Here is a 20754-nt window from a genome sequence, read left to right as displayed (position 1 = left end):
AATCTAGATTCACATGAGCAGTATTTCTGAATTGGGTTTTCTTTTGCATAAGGCAGTATGCATCTGTGCCTTTCTGCAAGCCCAGACCTTGACGTTGACTGCAGCAGTGTTTCCGGAAAGAGCATACCATGACAAAAATAAACTTGCCTGTAGCTGTATTTCTTCAGAGTAGGTGTCAGCAAGTCTTCTAGTAGTTTCGATAGCCTCTTTCTTTAATGAAAGTATATCAGTGTTGAGGCTTCTTGAAGAGAGGAAGGAGAAGGAAGATTTTTTTTCCTCTAAGGATTCTTATCTAATAAGTGCCTATATGTTTATAGAGAGGCTTGGGGCAGATTTGAAGACAAAAAGTGCCAGTGTACTGCCCTTTTGTTCTTTTTAATAGATAAGAACTAAATCTGAGGTAAAGGTTGGATTGGCTCTGTGGGGACACATGGAGCATGTATACCCTGAAATGTGGCTGTTGATATCTTGAATTTGAGGATGAAGTTTGTATTTTAATACTACACTATAGCATTGAGGATTTTAGAGGGAACTTTGATTCAGTTCTAATTTGAAAAAAATATGTTTCACTTTAATTGGATCTGTATTCTGTTTTAGTAGGACTATTGATTGTAGGCTACAAGGCAATCAACATACTCCTGTAAAGCTTTGTGGGGATGAATCCCATCATTAGCTAAAATGCTGATACCTAACTTTCTCAAACTTGGCCCATTCGTAACTGTCAGGTTGAAGAATAAAAATAGAAGTAGCAGGTTTTTATTCTGTCCTGTTAAATATGCATTATTTGTTGAAATGACTGTTAGTGGATGATTCCTCTAGACAGAGCTGGAACAAGGTCTAAACTCTTCCAGATGTTATCAAATACTCTTTAATAGCTTTGACTAGTTTTTTTAATTGTTTTGGTGCATTAAAGCTGTATAATACTGTGTATATATGTGTATATACATGTATAGGATATTGCTGACTCTGCATAGGGAGAATAAAGAATCTTTTTGTGGGTTCGGATATAGTATGTGGGAGTCTCTTTAGATAAGATTAGATTAACTCCTTATGCTTCACAAATGTAAAAGAAAAATCTGCGTGTGCACATGTATGTACCTCCCTCCACCTTCCATGTGTCTGTTTTAATTTCACTTTTCACTGAATGTGCAACAGATAGAGAATGCTGCCAGTTTAATTTTTCACTGATCTGGAACTGGAAGTGATCCCTTCTCAGTTGATTACTGTTGTTGTCCTCATTATAGACCTGACTAGTCTATGAATCATATTTAGTCGATACAATTTATTGTTGATATAAAAGTTCACAGATCTCTGCAATGCTGTAGTGTGTTTGAAAAGCAGGGGTCTGTGTGTGTAGTACTTACTCCTCCAATTAAAGTATTGCAGTGATTGAAATGAGCTGCCTCATAAATGGAGATGTTCTGAGTTTGGTTTTGGGTTGTTGGATAGCAGTGCACTGTCTTAATTCTAAAGTGACACTGAATAGATATTTGTAATTGAAGATGATAGATTTAACAGATGCTGAAATACTGAACAGACATGATAGTTTTAAACGCTGTTAGAGGTAAATTGATTAAACCTAATTAAACATGGTTTCAATTTGCCATGTTGCAGTAGTTGAACAAGCATTTTGCTTTCTCTTGTTGATATTGGACTTTGAAATACTCACCTGCAGATAAGATAAAAGCTTTGGTCAGATAAAGTTCATCTGGTCTCACAAAAAACCTTTGCTTAGTTTGCTTTTCAGCATAGGTGACCCTTGTGTATATATTAAGAAATGAAATTTTCCAGGATAAACTTTTCAAACATGGAACTGTCCAACATTTTAGAAGGTAGGCATGTGAAACAAAGTACAGCCACAGAATGATTGAGATGTTTTAGCATTTAGATTTTTCAGTTCCATAGCTATGTATATAAAGAAAGCTCAATTTTTTGCAGTCTCATAAGCTTAACTTCCATTTTTCTGTAGCTTGTAAAGTACATTTGTTCCCACTTTGTCCTCCCAGCTCTTCTCCAACATGGCCAAGGCCTCTGTGGTAAGCTTTCTTGCTTCCAGATGAGTAGATCATGGTGTGCAATAGGGAACTCGGTCTGAATAGAAAGGAAAATAGCAAGAAAGCTTCCGTGAGATAAGGTAATTATAAAGGTGGTGAGTTGTTCTTAGAGGAAGTAGTTTGCCCCTCTCCTTCAAAGAGCATTTATAAGGTCAAGGTGTTGTATGAGGTTGAAGTTATCTTAAAAATAAATAGTTTCCCAATATCTGAAATAGTAACTTTTCCACAGTTGTTGCAAATTGCCATCTTTGTGGCACTCGTGGGTAAAACGTTGAGTTACTGAAAGGCTTCTGCAAAGCAACTCATTTGGGAAGAGATTATTCAGAGCAGCTTCCGCTCGGGTGTGAGACACCATCTTCCCTGTATGTACACCTCTGAGGAATGTCTTTCTGGCACAGGTAACTTCTTTTGGATGAGTTTTTTTTCTGCTTCAAATAAAGATTTTAAAATCTTTTTACTGTTATTAGAAGACATCTATATTTTGGTGTTGCTTACTCATCTGTAGTAGCAAGAATGGAGATGTCTTCAAACAGACGTTCAGGTGCCTTCTGAAGCCCTTTTGAGGGCTAAAGGCTGTTCTGACTCGCTGGTAGGATTTTTCCTCTCCTCATCCTCCTCATATGAGGAGTGTGAGGTATTTTCATGTTAGGAATAAGAGTGGTATGGAGATGGTTGTGTTTGAATACTCATAATTAAATGATGCTACTGTTGAGTAGGTCTCTGATTCAGTAGTGCAGTCGTAGTAGAAAGTGAACTCGCTGTTAGCAGAAAGTGCAGGTAGTACTAATCTCACTTTGCCATTATAGCTGTGACTATTTCTTCAGATTCTTCCCCTGAAGCTGAAAAGTAGTTTTATGAGGCAGACCAGTTACGTATTTTATTTTTGCACCACACATTTTGAAAAATGCCAGATATTTTGTAACCTTTCCAAATAGCCTATTCTCATATGCATATGGTGGAAGAAAATTATTTGAATGGTCTTGTATTTGGAAAATCTGTGTTCCTGTGGGGGCAAAGATCATGTTTACCTGAGCTAATGAGTGGAACACTATGCAGGTATGCTCAACGGCTTGGGATTAGTTTTAACAGTACTTAATTTTGTTTTGGTGCCAGTCTTTCTGATTCTTGATAGTACCTGTGCAAGTACCGGTTTCCCCAGTCTTGCAGAACTAGTAGCAGTATGAGGCTGGTTCAGAGCTGGTATCTGGCCTGACCAAAATGCTTTCCTGGAATCTCATTTACTATGGAATGTGGCCTAGAAACCCTGGAGAGCAGTACTAAGCTGGAGCTGATAAGTCCTGACAGCATGAGCTGTGCAGTCAGGTGTCCTACTAGTACATCCATGGTTCAACTAATACGATACAGAGATTCATGAGCTGATTGTGTGTACAACATCGTCTTTGTTAGCAGACTCTGTGCTTATGAAAGCAGCTATAACTTGTGGACCCAAACTGGCTTTGAAATCAGTATACTGGTAGTATAAAATTCTTTTAACCTACAGAGATTAATGAATAATACTGACATCAGAAGTACTGAATTACTAAACAAAGCTATAACTTGCTTACATAAGGGAACTCTTTCCAAATCTTTCTTCCTGTGGTGAGTGTTATGTTTTGGAACATAGTTTTGTTGTGTGGTAATCGGTAGTTCTTTGCACTGTCAGCATTACATTTGGTGCATAACTGAGGATATTTTATTGGGGGAAGGGTGAAAAGAAGAAATCTAATTTGACATTTACCAGCCTCCTGAAAGGTAATAGCTCGTTAGAACTTTTAAAACCAGACTGACGTGTAATCTTCCTATGCAATGATATGTCTGGGTCTGAGCAAGAAGTGCTCAGTAGGTCTAGTAGTGTGCTTTTTCTAGTTGAAGTGCAGCTTCCACCAGCAGAAGTACTTGTTCTGTTATAGCTTTCCCTTGCCATGCTGCCTTCCCCACACACAACAGAAGGCGGCTTCATAAGCAACAACTTTAATTTTTCCGGCCTAACTGAATTTTTATTATTCCTAACTAGCACAACTATGTTAACAGGAGTTTCTAAAGTGTGGTGGCTCAATGTGTTGTGTAAGCAGAAGGCCTTTGTCTCTCCCATATCCGCCTTCCCACACACACTGGAGATCTGTATCGGTGAAATAGTTATGACATAGTAAAGTGCTTGGTAGTTGAAATATTTAGCACTGGAACAGAAGTAACTGAAACCTCAGATTGTTGCAGGCTTTCTGCAGAATTTGATGGATACTGCTGACTTTTTTTAATTAACACTTTTTATTATGCCCGTCCTTCCCTACTCTGTAAACACACACTCCAAACCATGACAACAAATGTAGAAGCAAAAGCTAAACTTTGGTGGGAAACAGGTATGTTTATGTTCCTTAGCCTCTGAAACCTGCTCGGAACTCCTGAAAGCTTGTAATGTTACTAGGAGTCTGGGTTTTAAACCAGAAGCCTTTCTGGTCAGGTTTGTTTTGTGGAGTACCAAATGTGCCATAAATGGGCTGAGTTCTTTATTTGTTTTTGTCAAAGCTGAGAACAAGGGTAATTACTCAAACTGTGGGATTACAAACTTAAATAGTGTATGGAAAACAAGATAAGTAGTTATTCTAGCAAAAAAACAGTTTCTCCCTCAAGTAGAATAGCTGTTGAGTGCAGACTCAGGGAAACCAATGGTATGAAGAGAAATACAGGTAAAGGCTTTATTATAACATACAATATGCACTTGGCCCAATTTCTCCTTTCTACGATATATTTAAGTTATGGCAACTTGCAGTTTCTGCCTCGCTACCTCCTGGGTTTTTATCTAGGTCAGGGTGAGTAGGTTGAAGCTGGTTGCGATTCTCTTTCCCACTTTGCTACATGCTGTACTTATCTAATTCTGAACTTCCCAGTGTCTAGTTGCCAAATGTCTAATGACATCCCTTGTAGGATTGGAGCTTGTTGGCAGAGAACAGGCACTGTTCTTCCTAAACCAGTTGTAGAAGGATTCTCATAAACCTTTAAATTTCATGAAGATAACTGCTGAGTCTTGTTTTCTACTTATTGTTACCTGACAACATAAAACTTTCCTTTGTCTTGTTACTTTGCAGGTCTCACAATACAGTAGAGCCAGGCAAAACTTCAAAGTCTTGCTTCTGTCAACCTTCAACAAAAGTAGACTTTCAAATGCTGCATAAGCTTAATCATTCTGACTTCAATGCTGTCTTTTTGTGTTGTGTTTTTTTTTCTTGCTGCATTGGTGAACCAGTGGGACATGGACTAATTATACTTTTCAGGGACAGTGGACAATGATTATGGATTGTTGGATATGTTCCACTGTTTCTAGGGGCTTCCACATAACTTCAGTGTTTACTCTTGGCTCCAGCTTGCCAGGCTGTGCTCCTCTAAGCAGACCATTTTGTTTAATAGAGCCTTGGTTATCAAAAGGAGGAGCATAGCAAAGCTTTTGGTGAATGAACAGAGCTTTTGAGCAGAGGATTATTTGTGTGGCTGTTGCAGAAAGAACAATATTAATATTAAATGGCTGAACCAGAGTATCCCCAAGAACATGGTGTGGTGTAGAAGGATTTCAGAAAGCCACAGAAATTTAAGGCCTGGTTTCATAATAGTAGTGTTGTGTAACTTTGTGGTCAGTTGGGATGCTTCTTCATGTATTATCTGTAAAAGCAAAGGAATGAGTAATTCTGTTAAAATCATGATTCCGCTGAAGCTCCAAACTTGGGCAGTAGCATTTTCTGAATCAGCTCTACAGTTCTGATTTATGCATGAGGTAGTTGGAGAGGTGTTTTGAAATAGTTGCTCTCTGGGATATCAAATTCAAGTTTCTCAAAGTATACATTGTTCTGAATTTTTGCTTCTTTTGAAAACTACTTCCTTGGTTTTTTTCCTCAAATAGTAACTTTGTATTAGAAAACTAAGAAGAAGAAACCTTTGTGTTTAGTAGAGCAACTGGTCACTTAAAGGTAGGTTTTGTGCAGATTTGTATGTTCTTTACAGCCACCTTGCACTTTTCCCCATGTCCCCCAGGTAACGGCTGGGCAAGAGCCAGCACATGCTGTCAATACCTGTGCGCTGGTTTGTTCAGGTGACCTGCCTAGGCAGCTGCCAGGCCAGACAGAACCTAGACCTGAAGCTCATGTTGAGGAATTGGCAACTGAAATTGCCAGTTGGACTTCACCAAGTTTCCACTTGGATTTTATTTTGGTTACATTTAATCTTTTAGTATTTTAACTGCTGTCAAATTCAGGTAGTGGATTTAAAAGCTGGGATTAGTAGGGAGTAATAAGGACACCAAAGATGTGAATGATGAGTGATCATTCCCAACAGCAAGTTGTATGGCATAATTTCCTTGATCTTTATCATAGAAGTAACTTATAAATAGCTTTGAAATAAAAAATGTGATGGCCAGATCAGTAAAAATATTCACGTTTCTCACAACAAATGTTTTTTTGCATGAGGCTCAATACTGTTAATTCCTTAATTTAAGACTATGGAAAGATAACTAGTTCAAAAAATGACAATTTTATGACTATGCGGGTTCTGTCTCTGACAACTTCTAATTTCCACTTTTTTTTTATCCGATGGTATTGCACAGCACCCTGGCATTTGCTTTTTTTTTTTTTTTTTTTTTTTTTTTTTTTTTTTTTAGATAGCTGAAAATAGTGTATTGCGGCTTGCTTGAAGCATGGTCAATGCAGTATTGTGGATCCCTGTCAAGTCAGATGATGGTAACAAAAGTATAGCTAGAAAGAGCATACGGGTCACCAGCAAGCAGGGGAAGACAATGGGCCTTTTACTGGGTTCTGAATGCTTGCTTGGAACGGCTGCTGATGTTCAAAGTGTTGTGTGGTGCTTCATACAGAAATAGACAAACCCGTGCCTTTTAGTAATCTCTTGTGTGATACTAAAGCTTTATAAAATTTGGCTTTCTAAACGACTTGTCTGTATTTAAGACTCCTAAGAAACTGTACTTTCTCTGAGAACTCTTTAGGTAAAGAAAGTTAAGTGAAATTTTGCATCTCTGGTGTGGTAAAGTAAATGTTTTAGCTGGTTTGTATAGCTACTGCTGTCAAACTGTGTTAAGATGAGAACTTCTTGCTGAAGCGTGTATAACTAAATCTAGGTTCTTTTGCTTGGTGATCATGTGCTGGTGTGTACTGCCCATTAGTAATACTGTTCTCTGCTACCAGTAATAGAAACCCAATAAAGTGCCTGGCAGGTTTAATTAAATAAACTGTAATAGTGACTTAAGGCATATTTCAGTTGCTACTGCTCTTGTGTTTAGGTATTCAGAAGAAATCAGTTGCTCCAGGAAACACTTCTGGAAACCTGCGTTCTGAAGGCTTGCAAAAATTGCAATGTAATGCAAGAACTGATGCCTCTAAGAAGCTTACATCATTTTAAACCAACAAAGTGTTTGGAGAGCACGGTCCTGCTTCCTACCTGTTTGCATATTCACAGGACTCTTATCTGCTATAGCTCATTAGCTGGTAATGATCTGAAGTCACCCAGGACCTTGTTTTCTGATTTTGTGTAGACATCGTCTATAGTGGTCAGGAAGGCTTGAGACTATTTGACATGGAGTTGGTTGTGGTTTTGTGGTTGGTTCCCCCCGCCCTCACCCGAAAGCTTAGGCACTTCGGGTGAAGGTGAAGCAGAAAACTGAGAGGGAGAAAGGTGAAAAACTGGATTGTGGTTTGAGTGTTGCTGTGAGTTGATGTCAGTACAGGTTTCAGTGGTACTAGTGACATGGTAATTGTGATGAGTTTCTTTGATCTCACTTGTTTGGGTGATAGGAGGAAGTTATTTAATGGCCTGATGTGGGTGGAGAAGAGGACCACCTCTTTCATTCAGTAGCACACCTTAGGCTGTATGCAGATTGATGATCATCGTACAGCCCTGAGTGTTACTCTGCTAGGTATGGGATCAAGTATGGGCTTTTCTAACACTTGTCTTCCTGTTTGTCTGAAATTAGGAGCAACTTTTTATTTTCTTCAGTGTTTCCTGATGTTGTTCCCAGTACTGAAGTTGGTACTGGGGAGGGAGGACTGTAGATTTGAGCAACACCAGCTCCTGCATATTCTAGCCACAAACAGGGCTTTTCTTCCTCCTAACAATCATATGACTGCTAGTTGGTACAGTTATACTCACAAATCCAAGTATGGAAATACTGCTGCTGGCCCACATCAGACTATCCACTGCAGATGTTTAAAGCTATACCTGTAAGTGTTCTGACTTCCTAAGTTTTGTCAGCAAAAAGTACTGCGTATGTGAAAGATTGCCACTATTAAAATAGTGCTTCATGCTATTAGCAGTTATTTCAGCCAAAAAAAGTCACAGGTCTGTTCTAAGTTTATATCTTACGAATTTGTACAAAGAAGTATTAAACAAATACCTTCAGTTTCATTTCATATATTACCATACTGCATATAATGACTGTTAAATTTGTGAACTCAAATCGGTGTATTGAACTTAATCCTTCTGTGGAGTATGATTGCTGAATAGCTGAGTTTATTTGAAGAAAGAACTACTGCTCTTACTTTTAGATGAGTATTTAAATCAGTATTTTAGAACTACCCTTTGATCATTAGATCTATTGCCCGTTGTTGGTGTTTGTATCTATCCGCTAGATGACAGTGAGGACTGTAGAGTATTGGACATGCAAATAGGCTATATAAAATCAAGACCTCAAGTATGAAATGCATACTTAATGCTTTCTAATCTCTCAGATCCTGAGCAAACTTTGAAATGACCTATGAGATCGATCACATTTGATAACTAGAGTTTCTGAAGATGCTAAGTTGCTACAATTTTGGTGAAGTTAGCTGGTCAGGTAAAGAAGAAAACATCTCTGGAGAAGATGTAGTGGAAGTATTCCAGCTTCTACCTTGATTTGCCAGCTTTCAGGGCAATCTGTTTATACAGCTCTTGCTTGTTAGATAAAACATATGCTTCCTCTGAAGGTCATGGGGGACAACACTGAAAACCTGACACTATTGGAGGGATAGAGCGCAACATTTGTAGGAGGCATGTGAGAGGCATGGTCAGGACTATTTCAGAAAAGGTGTGGGAAGAAAATGTATGCATCATAACAAGCTTTTTTGACTCCTCTGGAAGAAACCTGTTCTAGAATGGTACAAGTTTGTTTTTAGAGGGCAGCTAATGTTGTGGGTGCATATTCGGGTTACTTGCAGAGCAGTCTTAAGTGCTTAAAGAAAACATTTTAAGTGTGACACCTCCTGTGTTTTGTTTAGCTTTGAGAACAGTAATCTTTCCTCTAGTTTTGGTCAGGAATTGAGGCTGAACGTAATGAGAAGTTTGCAATTGGTTCAACTTTTGCTCACTCGCAACTACAATTAGAAAACTGGAGCAGAGCAAGAGTATTCTTTCCCCCTTCTTCCATACCCTCACTCAAATTAAATGTATGCGATACCACAGAAGCTGCATCATGGTAATGAAAGGCTGATTTTTTTTTAAAATTCTTATACTCAAATAGTAATTTTAAGTATAAATACTAAACCTCGAATCCTTAAAAACTACCACCTGGGGCTTAAGGCGTATGGAATCTGTTGAAATGCCAAAGTACAAGTAAGCAGTGTGTAGAATTAGGTGAAGGAAAAGAGTCTTAAAGATCGTAAGCAGAAATCGGGTGCTTTTCCCCCTCTTATGTACATACAACAAATATTTTGTAAAAGCTGTATTTGATGGTGAAATCAGATACTAGGATTTGCTTGCCCTGCTGTGACAGATGGTCTTTCAACTTCTAAGTATTTAGACCAGTACATGGTGCACCAGTCAGTTGTTAAAGTGGTTCAGTCTGGAACAAAAAATGTACAACCACGCGCTTTGTAATGGTTTGATGTATTAACAATTGGAAACTTAAATAGGATTTTGAATTAAGGTATTTTCTCTGATTAATCCGTGGTGATTTTTTTTTATAAGGTGTGCAAACAGATTTGGCTAGGCCTATTTGATGATAGATCATCAGCAATTCCAGACTTCAGGGATCCACAGAAAGTAAAGGAATTTCTACAGGAGAAATACGAAAAGAAAAGATGGTAAGATAGCTTTACAATTATGAAGATTGCCTGTATGACAAGAAGTGAAGATGCACTGTTAGCCTCATGTTTTTGAGTGTGCTTTCCTTCCTGTGTGCTCTTTGGACTAGATTGCACAGCTCTGTAAAATGATTTCTGGACTTTATTCAGAGCTCCCACAGGAAGCGGAGAAGACAAATAAAGAAGCTTCTCAATGTGTAGTTCATATCAATGGAACACAAATGGCTTAAGGGGATGTCAACAACAGTGTAAAGTAAAAGTTTTGCAGGCTTTTATTAGGAGGTGGAAGTTTGCATTTAATAAGTGCTATAAAATATTGATGACTTGGGAGTTCTAGTCCATTTAAAAAATATCTGGCATATTTAAATGGGTATTTTGCAAACTACTGGTAGAATTTGTTTCAGGGTCAGTGGTTAAAATAGCAAAGCTGAGATCTGCTAGTTCTCCCACTTTAGTTGTATGAATGTTGAGCAGAACTTTTTGTGTTAAACTTGTAAAAAACATGGCTCTCTTTCAATGTAGGTATGTTCCTCCAGAGCAAGCAAAGGTGGTGGCGTCAGTTCACGCATCCATATCGGGGTCTTCTGCTAGTAGTACAAGCAGCACACCTGAGGTGAAGCCACTCAAATCTCTCTTGGGAGAAGCTGCACCCACACTGCACTTAAACAAGGGCACACCTAGCCAAGTGAGTAATGACAGAGCTGAAGAGCACAGAACTGTTCAGCTGTACTTTTTTAGTGGTACAAGAATTCTTGCAATAACAACTGTTGCTTAATAACATGACCACTAAAGACAACTTTGTTGCGTATTTTGTTGAAGCACGCGGTCTGCAGACCAGATCCTAAATTAAGCTTGTTTCTGTTCAAACTGATTTTTTAACGTGGTTATTTTTGATAAGCAGAATTTTCCAGTGCGATTGAAAAGTTTAAATATGATTGTCTTTTGCTTAAATATCTCTACAGTCTGGACATGTATTTTCATGTTTGGTTTTTTATTCAAAAACAGTAAAACGGCTGATACTGTTAACCATAAGATTAGTAGTGAATATGTGCATGAAAAGCATGCATGTTCTGTATTACTTCCAATGCATTCTGTACCTGTCTTTATCAGGTGGCTTTTGGGGAGTGTCTGCGTGCTTTTATGTAAAGCCAAACAATACTATGTACTTAAATTTTGGAGGGAAGACATTTTCTTGAAAAACTTTTACCTTTATGATACAGGCAACTCTTGAATGGACCTCTCGAGACTCACAGTAGAAATCTGTAGCTTGCAGCCTTGCTATGAAATTCTTCAGTTTTTCTCTCCCTATACTGAATTCTAAAGACTTTCTTAAAATGCAGTGAATAACTATTTTCTGACTTGTAAAATTAAGTTTTATTGCTTGTATTTGCAGTCTTAATTACATAATTTTGAAGTCGGTTATATGCTGCTCCTGTATTCTTCTAGGCCCTATTAATCCATGGAAATCTACTGCAGAGTAGTATGCCACCATAGTAGCATAAATAGATCCTTCTCATACTATGGGAAGAAGGTCTGTGCTGTGTACAGCACCTTAAACTTCAGCAGTAAATGGCTTGTTAAAGAAATATGCTTAGTCTGTCCTTCTAGTATTTCGCAAAAGTCAGTTTGGTAAAATATCAGCTTTTTTTGTATTGGCTAATTGAAATGTTGCTTGTAGTCTCCTGTTGTAGTTCGATCTCAAGGACAGCAGCAACAAGAAAAGAAACAATTTGACCTCCTCAGTGACCTTGGCTCAGATATCTTTGCTGCTGCTGCTCCTCAGTCAACTGCTACAGCAAATTTTGCTAATTTTGCACACTTCAACAGTCATACAGGTAAGTATTCTGAACAGTGTATCCCCGTCCCTTTTAAATGTATAAAATGTAGTTTTAATTTTTGATTTTACGCTAAACTTCATGAAGCATATGTAATTGCTGTGCCTTGAGTGTTGTATTGCTCAAGATTTCCTTTAGATGTTTATCAAGAAAGGTTGAAGACACAAAGGCTGCTAATCCTGCTTTTTGAGGTGGGAGTTGCTGTAGCTATTTTCAATGACATGTATTATTAGACTGTTTCTGCCTACTACTAGAACTTTCAATTTTCTGTGTGAGAGAGTGAGAGGATGAGTAACAGAGTTCGGGGAGAAGCTGATATTAGACCGTCAATTTTATTTCTGAAAATTATTAGGAAGAACATTCAGAAAGAAAGCAGATACAGATACTTTATTCAAGGGAGTTCAAATGCATTGACAATAACTGTCAATTTGTCAAAAGAAAACCAAAGGCTTCCTCAGTTTAAAGAATGACCTCCTCTTTTGTCTGTGTGTATTTGAAAACTGAATACTACTCGTGTAGTATTCTGTAGTTCCAGGAAGAATAAACAAGCTTTGAGCATATGTATTGACTGAGGATGGGGGTGGGCCTTGAATTCTTAAAGAATGACTTCAGTAAAACATATTGAGCCCTCAGGGTTTATTTTCAGCCAAAGTTCTCGAGCCATAGAAGTTTATCCTAAAGAAAAATTTGATTCTGTGGTCACTGAAGTATGTTGCTAACTTGCATTGTAATTGTGGGAAAGTACCTTTGCCTGCCTTGTCTCAATGGGCTTTTCATCTAGTTTTTCTGAAGGAATCTGTGATGCTGCTAAGCCAACAAGAGTAAGACACATTTCTTGCAAATTGGTCCTGAAATTGTTAACAGCCGAGAGGAGGTTTGATGGAAGGAGCTTAATGCACACCTAAGGAACTGAGCAAAGTATCAAGGATTTCTCAAAGTTAACTTTAAAAAAAAATAGTTGTGAAAGTTGGTTGAATTCAGTAATACAGAATATGAATTACTGTTGCAGTGTATTTTATAAAATCTTTAATATAAGATTTAATGTTAATCATCTTTGTAGTATATTTATCTGGGAGAACTTGTGCTGACTAGCCAATGTTGTACAGTGTTACTGAAGAGGCTGCAGATAATTAATTCTTAACTCTTTCCAAACTTGTTGCTGAATGATGCTGTGCTTATATACACTTAATTACTGGGTTTCGGGATATGAAAATTCTGTTAAAGCAGTATTCCAATGCTGTGTTCCAAATCTAGGTAAAATTTTACTGCATTTCTGCTGGGTAACCTTTAAAAGGATAAAGAGAAATATGAATATTCCAAAATAAATACAATGTTATGAAAGAGTGATAATTTCTGTTTGAAATCAGTGCTGAAAATCAAAACTGAGAGGAATACTCAGCTGTACTGACTAGTTTTCTGTTTCAGTAATTAAATATTGTGCTCATTCCCATGACTCCGTAAGTTTTAGAACCCATAACAGTTTCAGGGCTGGTAAATCAGTTTCTAAAAGACAAAAATCTAATGCTGAGCATGATAGCTGAATGTGTATTGCAGACTGGTTTATCTGAAACAGTTTTCTGACTTGCTGGAGTAAAACACTTGTAAGGCTTGTTACGTGTGCAGTAACCACAGGGTAGTGTTAACTGAAACTAATAATGAAATGTTACAGACTCTGCCCTTTGGAACACAGGGAGGGTTGATCATTCCACCGGCTTTGGCGAAAATGATTTTAAATGAGCATCTGAGAGCTCTATAAGTACATAACTCTTGTTACTAATCCCACGCTACAGCAGAGGGTGGAAGAACTCTTACTTAGTCCAGCACTCCTTTCTCAAAGTTTATGGTCCAGTGTTCCTGTTTTAGGGCTTGGTTTTAGCTATGCCTGCCAGGGGATGGACTCTTCTCTTTACCGTTATGTACGTTATGGTTAACTAAAGAAATAATTAAAAAGCACCAGCAGATTTAAGGTCTTCTGATATGAGTTACTGTTTCTGCAATTAAGGCACAACTGAGTGCAGCGGCTGATAGGAAAATACTAACAAACTTGTGCTGTGATCTGTAAAGTGTAGATGTAAAGCTTGAAAATTATGCAGGAAGCGCATAACTTCTTATATGTTCCTTTTTTTTCCCCTGAGTTTTCTAATGTGCTAAGCTGGCTCTGGACACTATTGCATGTGGAAGGGGAGATGTGCTGACCTTATGTTTACTCTGTATTTAACTTACAAATTTCCATAACTTCTGCAAAATGACGAGATTTTGAAGATGTTGGTAGATAACTGTTCTCTGAAGTTTACTGACTGGTAATAGCAACAAAAAAAAAAAATTTGGCATGTATACTTTCTATAAACTAATGGAGTAGGAGACCTGCATGAAAGACTTTAAAAAAGCAGAACAAAATTCTATCACAGATAACAAGGGAAAAGAGGCTTTACTCGGAAGAAAAATAGTACAGCATAGCATTGTCTTCTAGAGAACTATTTTCAGTTTTGTAATTGAATATATGTGGACTTTATTTGGTTTTGGGTTTTTTTGGTTTTAGAGTATTTCATGCCTTTATTCCACACTAAGTAGTGCAAACCTCACAGAAGAAACTATGCAAAGATTGTAGGGGGCAGCTTGTGTTGCCATGACTGGTGCTGTCATACTTGAGCTAGCTTTAGCCAGATAGCTTTTGTACTGCCTCGTTGATCTGCAGTCACCACAGCAGTTGTAAATCTATGTCAATTTGTAATCCACTGCAGTTCATTAACTTAACTTAGGGTTGTTCTTGGGTTTCTGTGTGGGTATCTGAATTTTGGAATTGCCGATCTACCTGTTCTTCAGGTACAGGAAAGTACAAGTCTTACCTGGTCTTTACCTTTGTGTGATTTTTACATGGGTTTAAACCTTACCACATAAAATAAAGCAAGATTAACATCTGAATGCTCTGCAGAAGAGTCTTTACAGCTCTACTGTTTTAACATGGGCGCATTTGCAAACTTTGTGTCAGCTGATGCAATAAAATTGTAAAACTGGCCTGTAATATAATATGTTCCAGTTTTTAATCTAGATCCAAAAGATACTTCATTTCAGAGTCTTGACAGAGTATTCTGTTTGTGTGAGTGGTTAAAACAAAAAAAATTAGCACAATTCTAGGAGTGACCGAATAGGATTAAGTACATAAATGTCAACAAACATCGGCCTCTCAGCAGCTTCTATGAAGTCGATACATAGGGATAAAAGCATCACTTAGTTTTAAGAATTTGATTGCACCTTGCATTATTGATTCCTCTTGAAGCTACTGGTTTAAAAAGAAAACAAATGAAAAAGCAAACTGTAGAACTGGGAGCTGAAGTCTGTAGAATGCTGTTTGAACGGATACAGATGCTATGATAATAGCAACTATTCTGTTTGTGTCAACTTTTTCTCCTTGTGCACTTTTAAAGGTGAAAGTTTTAGAACAGCCCAAGACCTTGCTTTTTCATTGATTTCCCTCCCTGCACCCACTTGTTGACTCTGGTGCTGTGGTGGGTTGACCTTGGCTGGCTGCCCAGTGTCTACCAAGCTGTGCTCTCGCTCCCCCTCCTCAGCAGGATGGGAGGAGAAAATACGAAGAAAAAGCTTGTGAGTCAAGATAAGGACTGGGAGATCGCTTGCCAGTTAGTCATTGGCAAAATAGGCTCGACTTGTGGGAAGATTAATTTGCCAATTAATAATAGAGTAAGATAGTGAAAAATAAATAAAAAAGAACCTAAAACCACTTTCAGCCCTTCTTTCCAGGCTCAGTTTCACTCCTGACTCTTGTCCCTCCTACCTTTGAGGGGGATGGGGAATGCAGGTTGCCGTCAGTTTATAATCTTCTGTACCACTTCTTCCTCCTCATGCTGTTCCCCTGCTCCGCTGTGGGATGTCTTCCCCCCCAAGTGGGATACAGTCCTTCACAAGCTTCAGTGTGGGCCCTTCCCGTGGGCTACAGCCCTTCAGGTGTGCATTGCTCTGGTGGGGGCCCCCACAGGGTCACAGCTTCTGCCAGAAGACCTGCCTCTGCATGGGCTCCTCTCCATTAGCCACAGCTCCTGCCTGGACCCTGCTCCAGTGTGAGCTGTCTGCGAGCTCCAGCTTCCCTCAGGGCATCTCTGCTTGCTCTGGTGTGGGGTCCTCCATCGGCTGCAGTGTGGGTATCTGTTCCACTGTGGTCCTCTGGGCTGCAGGAGGACAGCAGTAGTCTTCACCGTGGTCTTCTCTGTGGGCTGGAGGGGAGTCTCTGCTCCAGTACCTGGAGCACCTCTTCCCCCTCCCTCTTCTTGCTGTCTGCAGTGGTGTTTCATGTTTTTTGGCCTCATCTCACACCTGCTGCACAGTGTTGTTTTTACCCTTTCTTAAATACGTTACCGCAGAGGTGCTGCCAGCACTGCTGGTGGGCTCAGCTTTGGGCAGTGGCAGGTCTGGTTTGGAGCCATCTGAAACTGGCTGGCAGAAAGGGGGGCAGCTTCTGATCTCTTCTCGCAGAGGCCACCCCTGCAGCCCCCTGCTACCAAAACGGTGCCACGTAAACCCAATATGTGTGATATACTTCTGATAAAAAGTGGTACCAAGTATAGTCAGACCTCACCTTCTCTCCCTATCCCCTGTGAAGGGAAATACTTGCACTTTCATTTACATTAGCAGCATTGTGGAAGATGGTAGTTTGTGTAAAATGTTCTTTTGATTTATAAATCTGTAGCACAGATGCTTTTAAAATAGAAATTAAGTGAAATACAACTTTTTATTAGCATTATTTGACTATTAAGTAACTGTACTTAAACAGTCAGCGTAATTTATTGTTTTTGTATATACTTAATCTGCAAAAATCCCTCCAGAACAGACTACTCCGGACCCAAAAATATAATGTATTGCCATCTGTTTTTGTAGAGGATGTTTTGTGGGCTTTCTTTAGATAGTAACTCAAGTTAGCTGTATATTGGGGTTGGCTTGCATTTGATTAAAAACATTTTTTTCCCTTAATACTTGCTTATAATAGTGTTTAAGACTTTCTGTGGAGTTTATCTGTTAGGTACACAATTCCTGTTGAATCCATAGATGCTTGAATGTCCAGCTGTTTGAAATTAGATGGGTGTTAATTTTTATTTTCTCCTATAGTATGGCATGAAAGAAGGCGAAAACTGACATTCTATTTGAAATTTCCTTGGATTTTATTTTGTGGATACACTCTGAATGCTATCTTCTTGACATTGGTATTGATTTTCTGTACTCTGATTTATTAGTTCTTTGAAAACCAAATTTTCCAGTGAAATGAATTTATAAACCTAGCCAAAACTTTTAAAGTGGTGCCAAACTACATTCACCCGAGGAAGAAGCACTTTGTGTATGAGAAATTCAAATTGTCAGTATGTTGCAAGAAATGTTTGGGTAGTCAACAAATTCTAGTTCTGGAAACCAGCATTTAGAATGATTACCTGGTTTGGGCTCTACAGGTATACATCTGGTATTCTGTACTTCTTGGCTCTTTTTCCCTGATCAGCCACCACTGCAGACACTCTGGGTTAAACTAAAGTGGACTTCATGTCACACAGTTGTGAGCAGTAGCAAGTGTAGGAGGAGAGAAGTAGCATTAACGGGTGCAGGTCTGTGAAGGTGACGTGTGAAAACCTGTTCAAAGGCAGCTTTCAATTGTAGAATATAATGTATGACTTTTCATGTAGAAAGAAATTACAGGGCAGGAACATAACCCTCGGAGGCTATCATGACCATGAGTTCAGATAATACATCTGTTTTTGTGTTTATTTCCCATATCCATTAACATGTTTTGTTCCTTTGCGATTTACAGCACAGAACTCTGCAAATGCAGGTTTTGCAAACTTTGATGCATTTGGACAGTCTAGTGGCTCGAGTAATTTTGGAGGTTTCCCCACAGCAAGTCAGTCTTCTTTTCAGCCCCAAAATACAGGTAGAACTCCTAGCACTTTTGATTAATGCTTAATTAAAATAATCCTTACCTTTATGTTGGAAGGTACTTGAGTTGAATTATTTCTTGCATCTGCCTGCTTTAATGCAATCAAGCCACCTGAAGCTCTGGGGAAACTCAAAATGAATTCCTTCTGTTTGGTGTTGATTTTTTTTTTTTCTTCCTAATGCTACTCAGAAGCCTGATTTATGGCACTATGTGTTTGTTAGCTCTACACCTGAAATAACTATGAAAAGACTAAACCATACTGCTTTTGATAAATATTGAATTGACTGTCTTGTGAGAGAAGTGTTTCAGTAGACCCAAAAGCACATCACAGTACCAAAAAAGTATGTCTATGCGTATGTATAACATATGCACACACTTCAGTATGTTTGGCTTCATGTGTAGAGCCTATTGTTAAGATTTATTTTGCTTTCCTTTAATTTGATCATGCTTTAGAACTTCTGCTTGAGCTTACACTTGCTGTTTGTCTAGATCTTTGGCTGACTGACTTTCTTTTCCTTTTTTTTTTTCTTTTGAGTGTGGTGTTGTTTTAAACTTTTTTTTCAAATTTTCTTTCTCCCTTCTTATGTTAACTTTAACCCACACACAATTTCTGGCTGTCCAGCGTTCAGAACGCTTTCATCTAGCTGCAGTTTTGGTGAATTTACTTCAGCTTTTCCTCTCCAGGCTGTACACAGTAAGTTCCACACAGTGGAAAACTCGGCTTGCTTCATTTTGTGCCATTGTAGTATAGCGTTTTCATTCCTACTGTTGCATATATTTTAACTTGTTGATTATGCTATTAGAAAGTTGTGTGTTCTGTAGTCTGAGTGGAATCCTCAACCAACTGTTACGTGATACACTTAAATTTAAATGAGTTGTTCCATTAAGTACGTGACCTACCTAGATAAAATTGTCTAAACACTGAAGAGATGGAAGCTTGTGGTTTCATATTTGAACTGAAGTTCAGTTGTGTGGACCGAAGTCAGATTTTTAAAACCGATTTATGTATCTCTGACGTCAGTGGAGACTGGTACAAAAAGCTGTGTTGTCTTCCCCCTCACCTCTTCCCTGATTGGATGTACTCTAAAAATCTGAGAACAAAGAACAAAACTATCTCTCCAGATCTTGGCATGAAACCATGTTACTCTTGGACTTCTAAGCACTGTTTTTTTGCATAGAATGATGACTGACATCTGAAATGGTTAAACATTGTACCATTAAGTAAATGCACATGGTGGCTTTTACTTAGACATGGCAGGGAAATGAAGCTTCTGTATTTTAAATATTAAAGATTCAGACAAATGCTGATTTTCCTAGCGAAATATTATTGTTGGAATTACTTTAGGAACTAATAAATAACATTTTCTCAAGATCAAATTATGACTGACTTAAGCTGTTGAAGCTTGGGTGTTGGGGGTTTTTTGTCCCTCATCTGCAGATTGAAAAATATTTTAAAAAGTGTTTTTTCTGATGACCCAATGTAACTTTGAAGGAATTGAGGAAAAAGTCTTAAATGTGTGGGGTGGGGATGGGGAACATGTTGCCTCATGTGACCGCAAAGAGGTGGGATTATTGTGCTGTCAGTTAGAGTTGGAGAGACTTTCTCTAGTGTTGGAGTGTTGATTATGTTTAACTTGATTTGTTACAGGTGGAAGTGCTGGATCAGTGAATGCTAACTTTGCTCACTTTGATAACTTCCCCAAATCCTCCAGTGCTGATTTTGGAGCCTTCAATGCTTCTCAGAGCAACACAACAGCAACTGCAGCCAGTAAAGCTGCAGTGAATAAACTGAATCTCCAGTCAGCTGACAAATATGCAGCTCTTGCTAATTTAGATAATATCTTCAGTGCAGGGCAAGGTATTAAACTTTATTCTTTGACGTGCTTATTATACATGTGTGTGCTTACCATGAGGGTGGCTGTCCTTGTCAGAATAGTAACTGTATTTCAAAATGTCCTTTCTTTATCAGTAGAATTTCATGTCTGTGTACCCTTAATGTGTAAGTTTTAAGACTAACGTGACTCCAAAAGGATATCGGAAGACTGTTTTTTTGGGAATGTACTTCCTATCAATTATTTAGATATTTCCACTCAAGTTATTTATCTTATTATTGCAACGGTGAAAACATACATGAAGATATAACCATGGATTTTATATAAACCTATAGCAAAGGCTCTTGAATGAAAAGCTACAGTTGCAGAGAACTGCAGAGTAGCTTTCTTAACCTCTGTCACAAAAAGGTTTGGCTTTATTTTTTTACGAAGCAGTGGCAGTGATACTTGGATTTGGTTGGATTTTTAAGTGAAGGGGAAAAACACCTAGTTGTGTTGTAACTTTTTCCTTCTCAAATGGTATATAAAAACTCGTGTTGGCTTGTCATGTGGAACTTCGTTCTGAAACAGATTATTTGGCAGTGTTTTGTTAGATTTTGTTGAAGATGATGGTAGTATTGAGTCATTAGTTTCCAGGGAAACCAGAGGCTCTTTGCTGCTTAATATCTATAGAAACATGACACTTTGCTAATAGCAAATGACTTGTTAAACACTTGCCTCTATGCCCTATACATATTTAATTTTTAAGTCTGAAACTTAAACTGTCTATGAACTTCCATTTAGTTCTCGAAGTTGACAGGGCAGAAAATGAAACCATCTTCATCACTTTTAATCTGGTTTCTTTCTTTCTAGGTGGTAGTGAGCAAGGAAGTGGCTTCAGTACAGTAGTGTCAGCGTCAGCAGGTCCTGCGTTGTCAGCCCCAAATCAGTCAAGTGCATCTTCAGACAAGTATGCAGCTCTAGCAGAATTAGACAGCGTGTTCAGCTCCACAGCAACCTCTAGTAACGCATATACTTCCACCAGTAATGTTAGCAGGTACTTTGTTAGAA

At 38.4% G+C, this 20754-nt stretch overlaps 1 protein-coding gene across 7 annotated transcripts in view; it reads left to right on the top strand.

The window, feature by feature from the left end:
* The window catches only part of AGFG1 (ArfGAP with FG repeats 1), a 36982-nt gene that overhangs the window by 10188 nt on the left and 6040 nt on the right, over window positions 1-20754 (top strand). For 2 of the 7 annotated variants that reach the window (XM_080409910.1, XM_080409911.1), the window contains exons 3-9: window positions 9990-10105; window positions 10628-10790; window positions 11784-11940; window positions 17747-17866; window positions 18495-18566; window positions 19521-19730; window positions 20557-20740. In XM_080409910.1, coding sequence (XP_080266036.1) covers window positions 9990-10105; window positions 10628-10790; window positions 11784-11940; window positions 17747-17866; window positions 18495-18566; window positions 19521-19730; window positions 20557-20740 — 1022 coding nt within the window. The remainder of the gene's footprint in view (window positions 1-9989; window positions 10106-10627; window positions 10791-11783; window positions 11941-17746; window positions 17867-18494; window positions 18567-19520; window positions 19731-20556; window positions 20741-20754) is intronic. The other 5 variants (XM_080409912.1, XM_080409914.1, XM_080409915.1 and 2 more) reach the window with 3 other exon arrangements.

Source organism: Falco punctatus (assembly GCF_963210335.1).
Source record: "Falco punctatus genome assembly, chromosome: 13".
NCBI lineage: Eukaryota > Metazoa > Chordata > Aves > Falconiformes > Falconidae > Falco > Falco punctatus.
The sequence above is the reverse complement of the archived record's forward strand: the minus strand, read 5'-3'. Positions and strand labels throughout refer to the sequence as shown.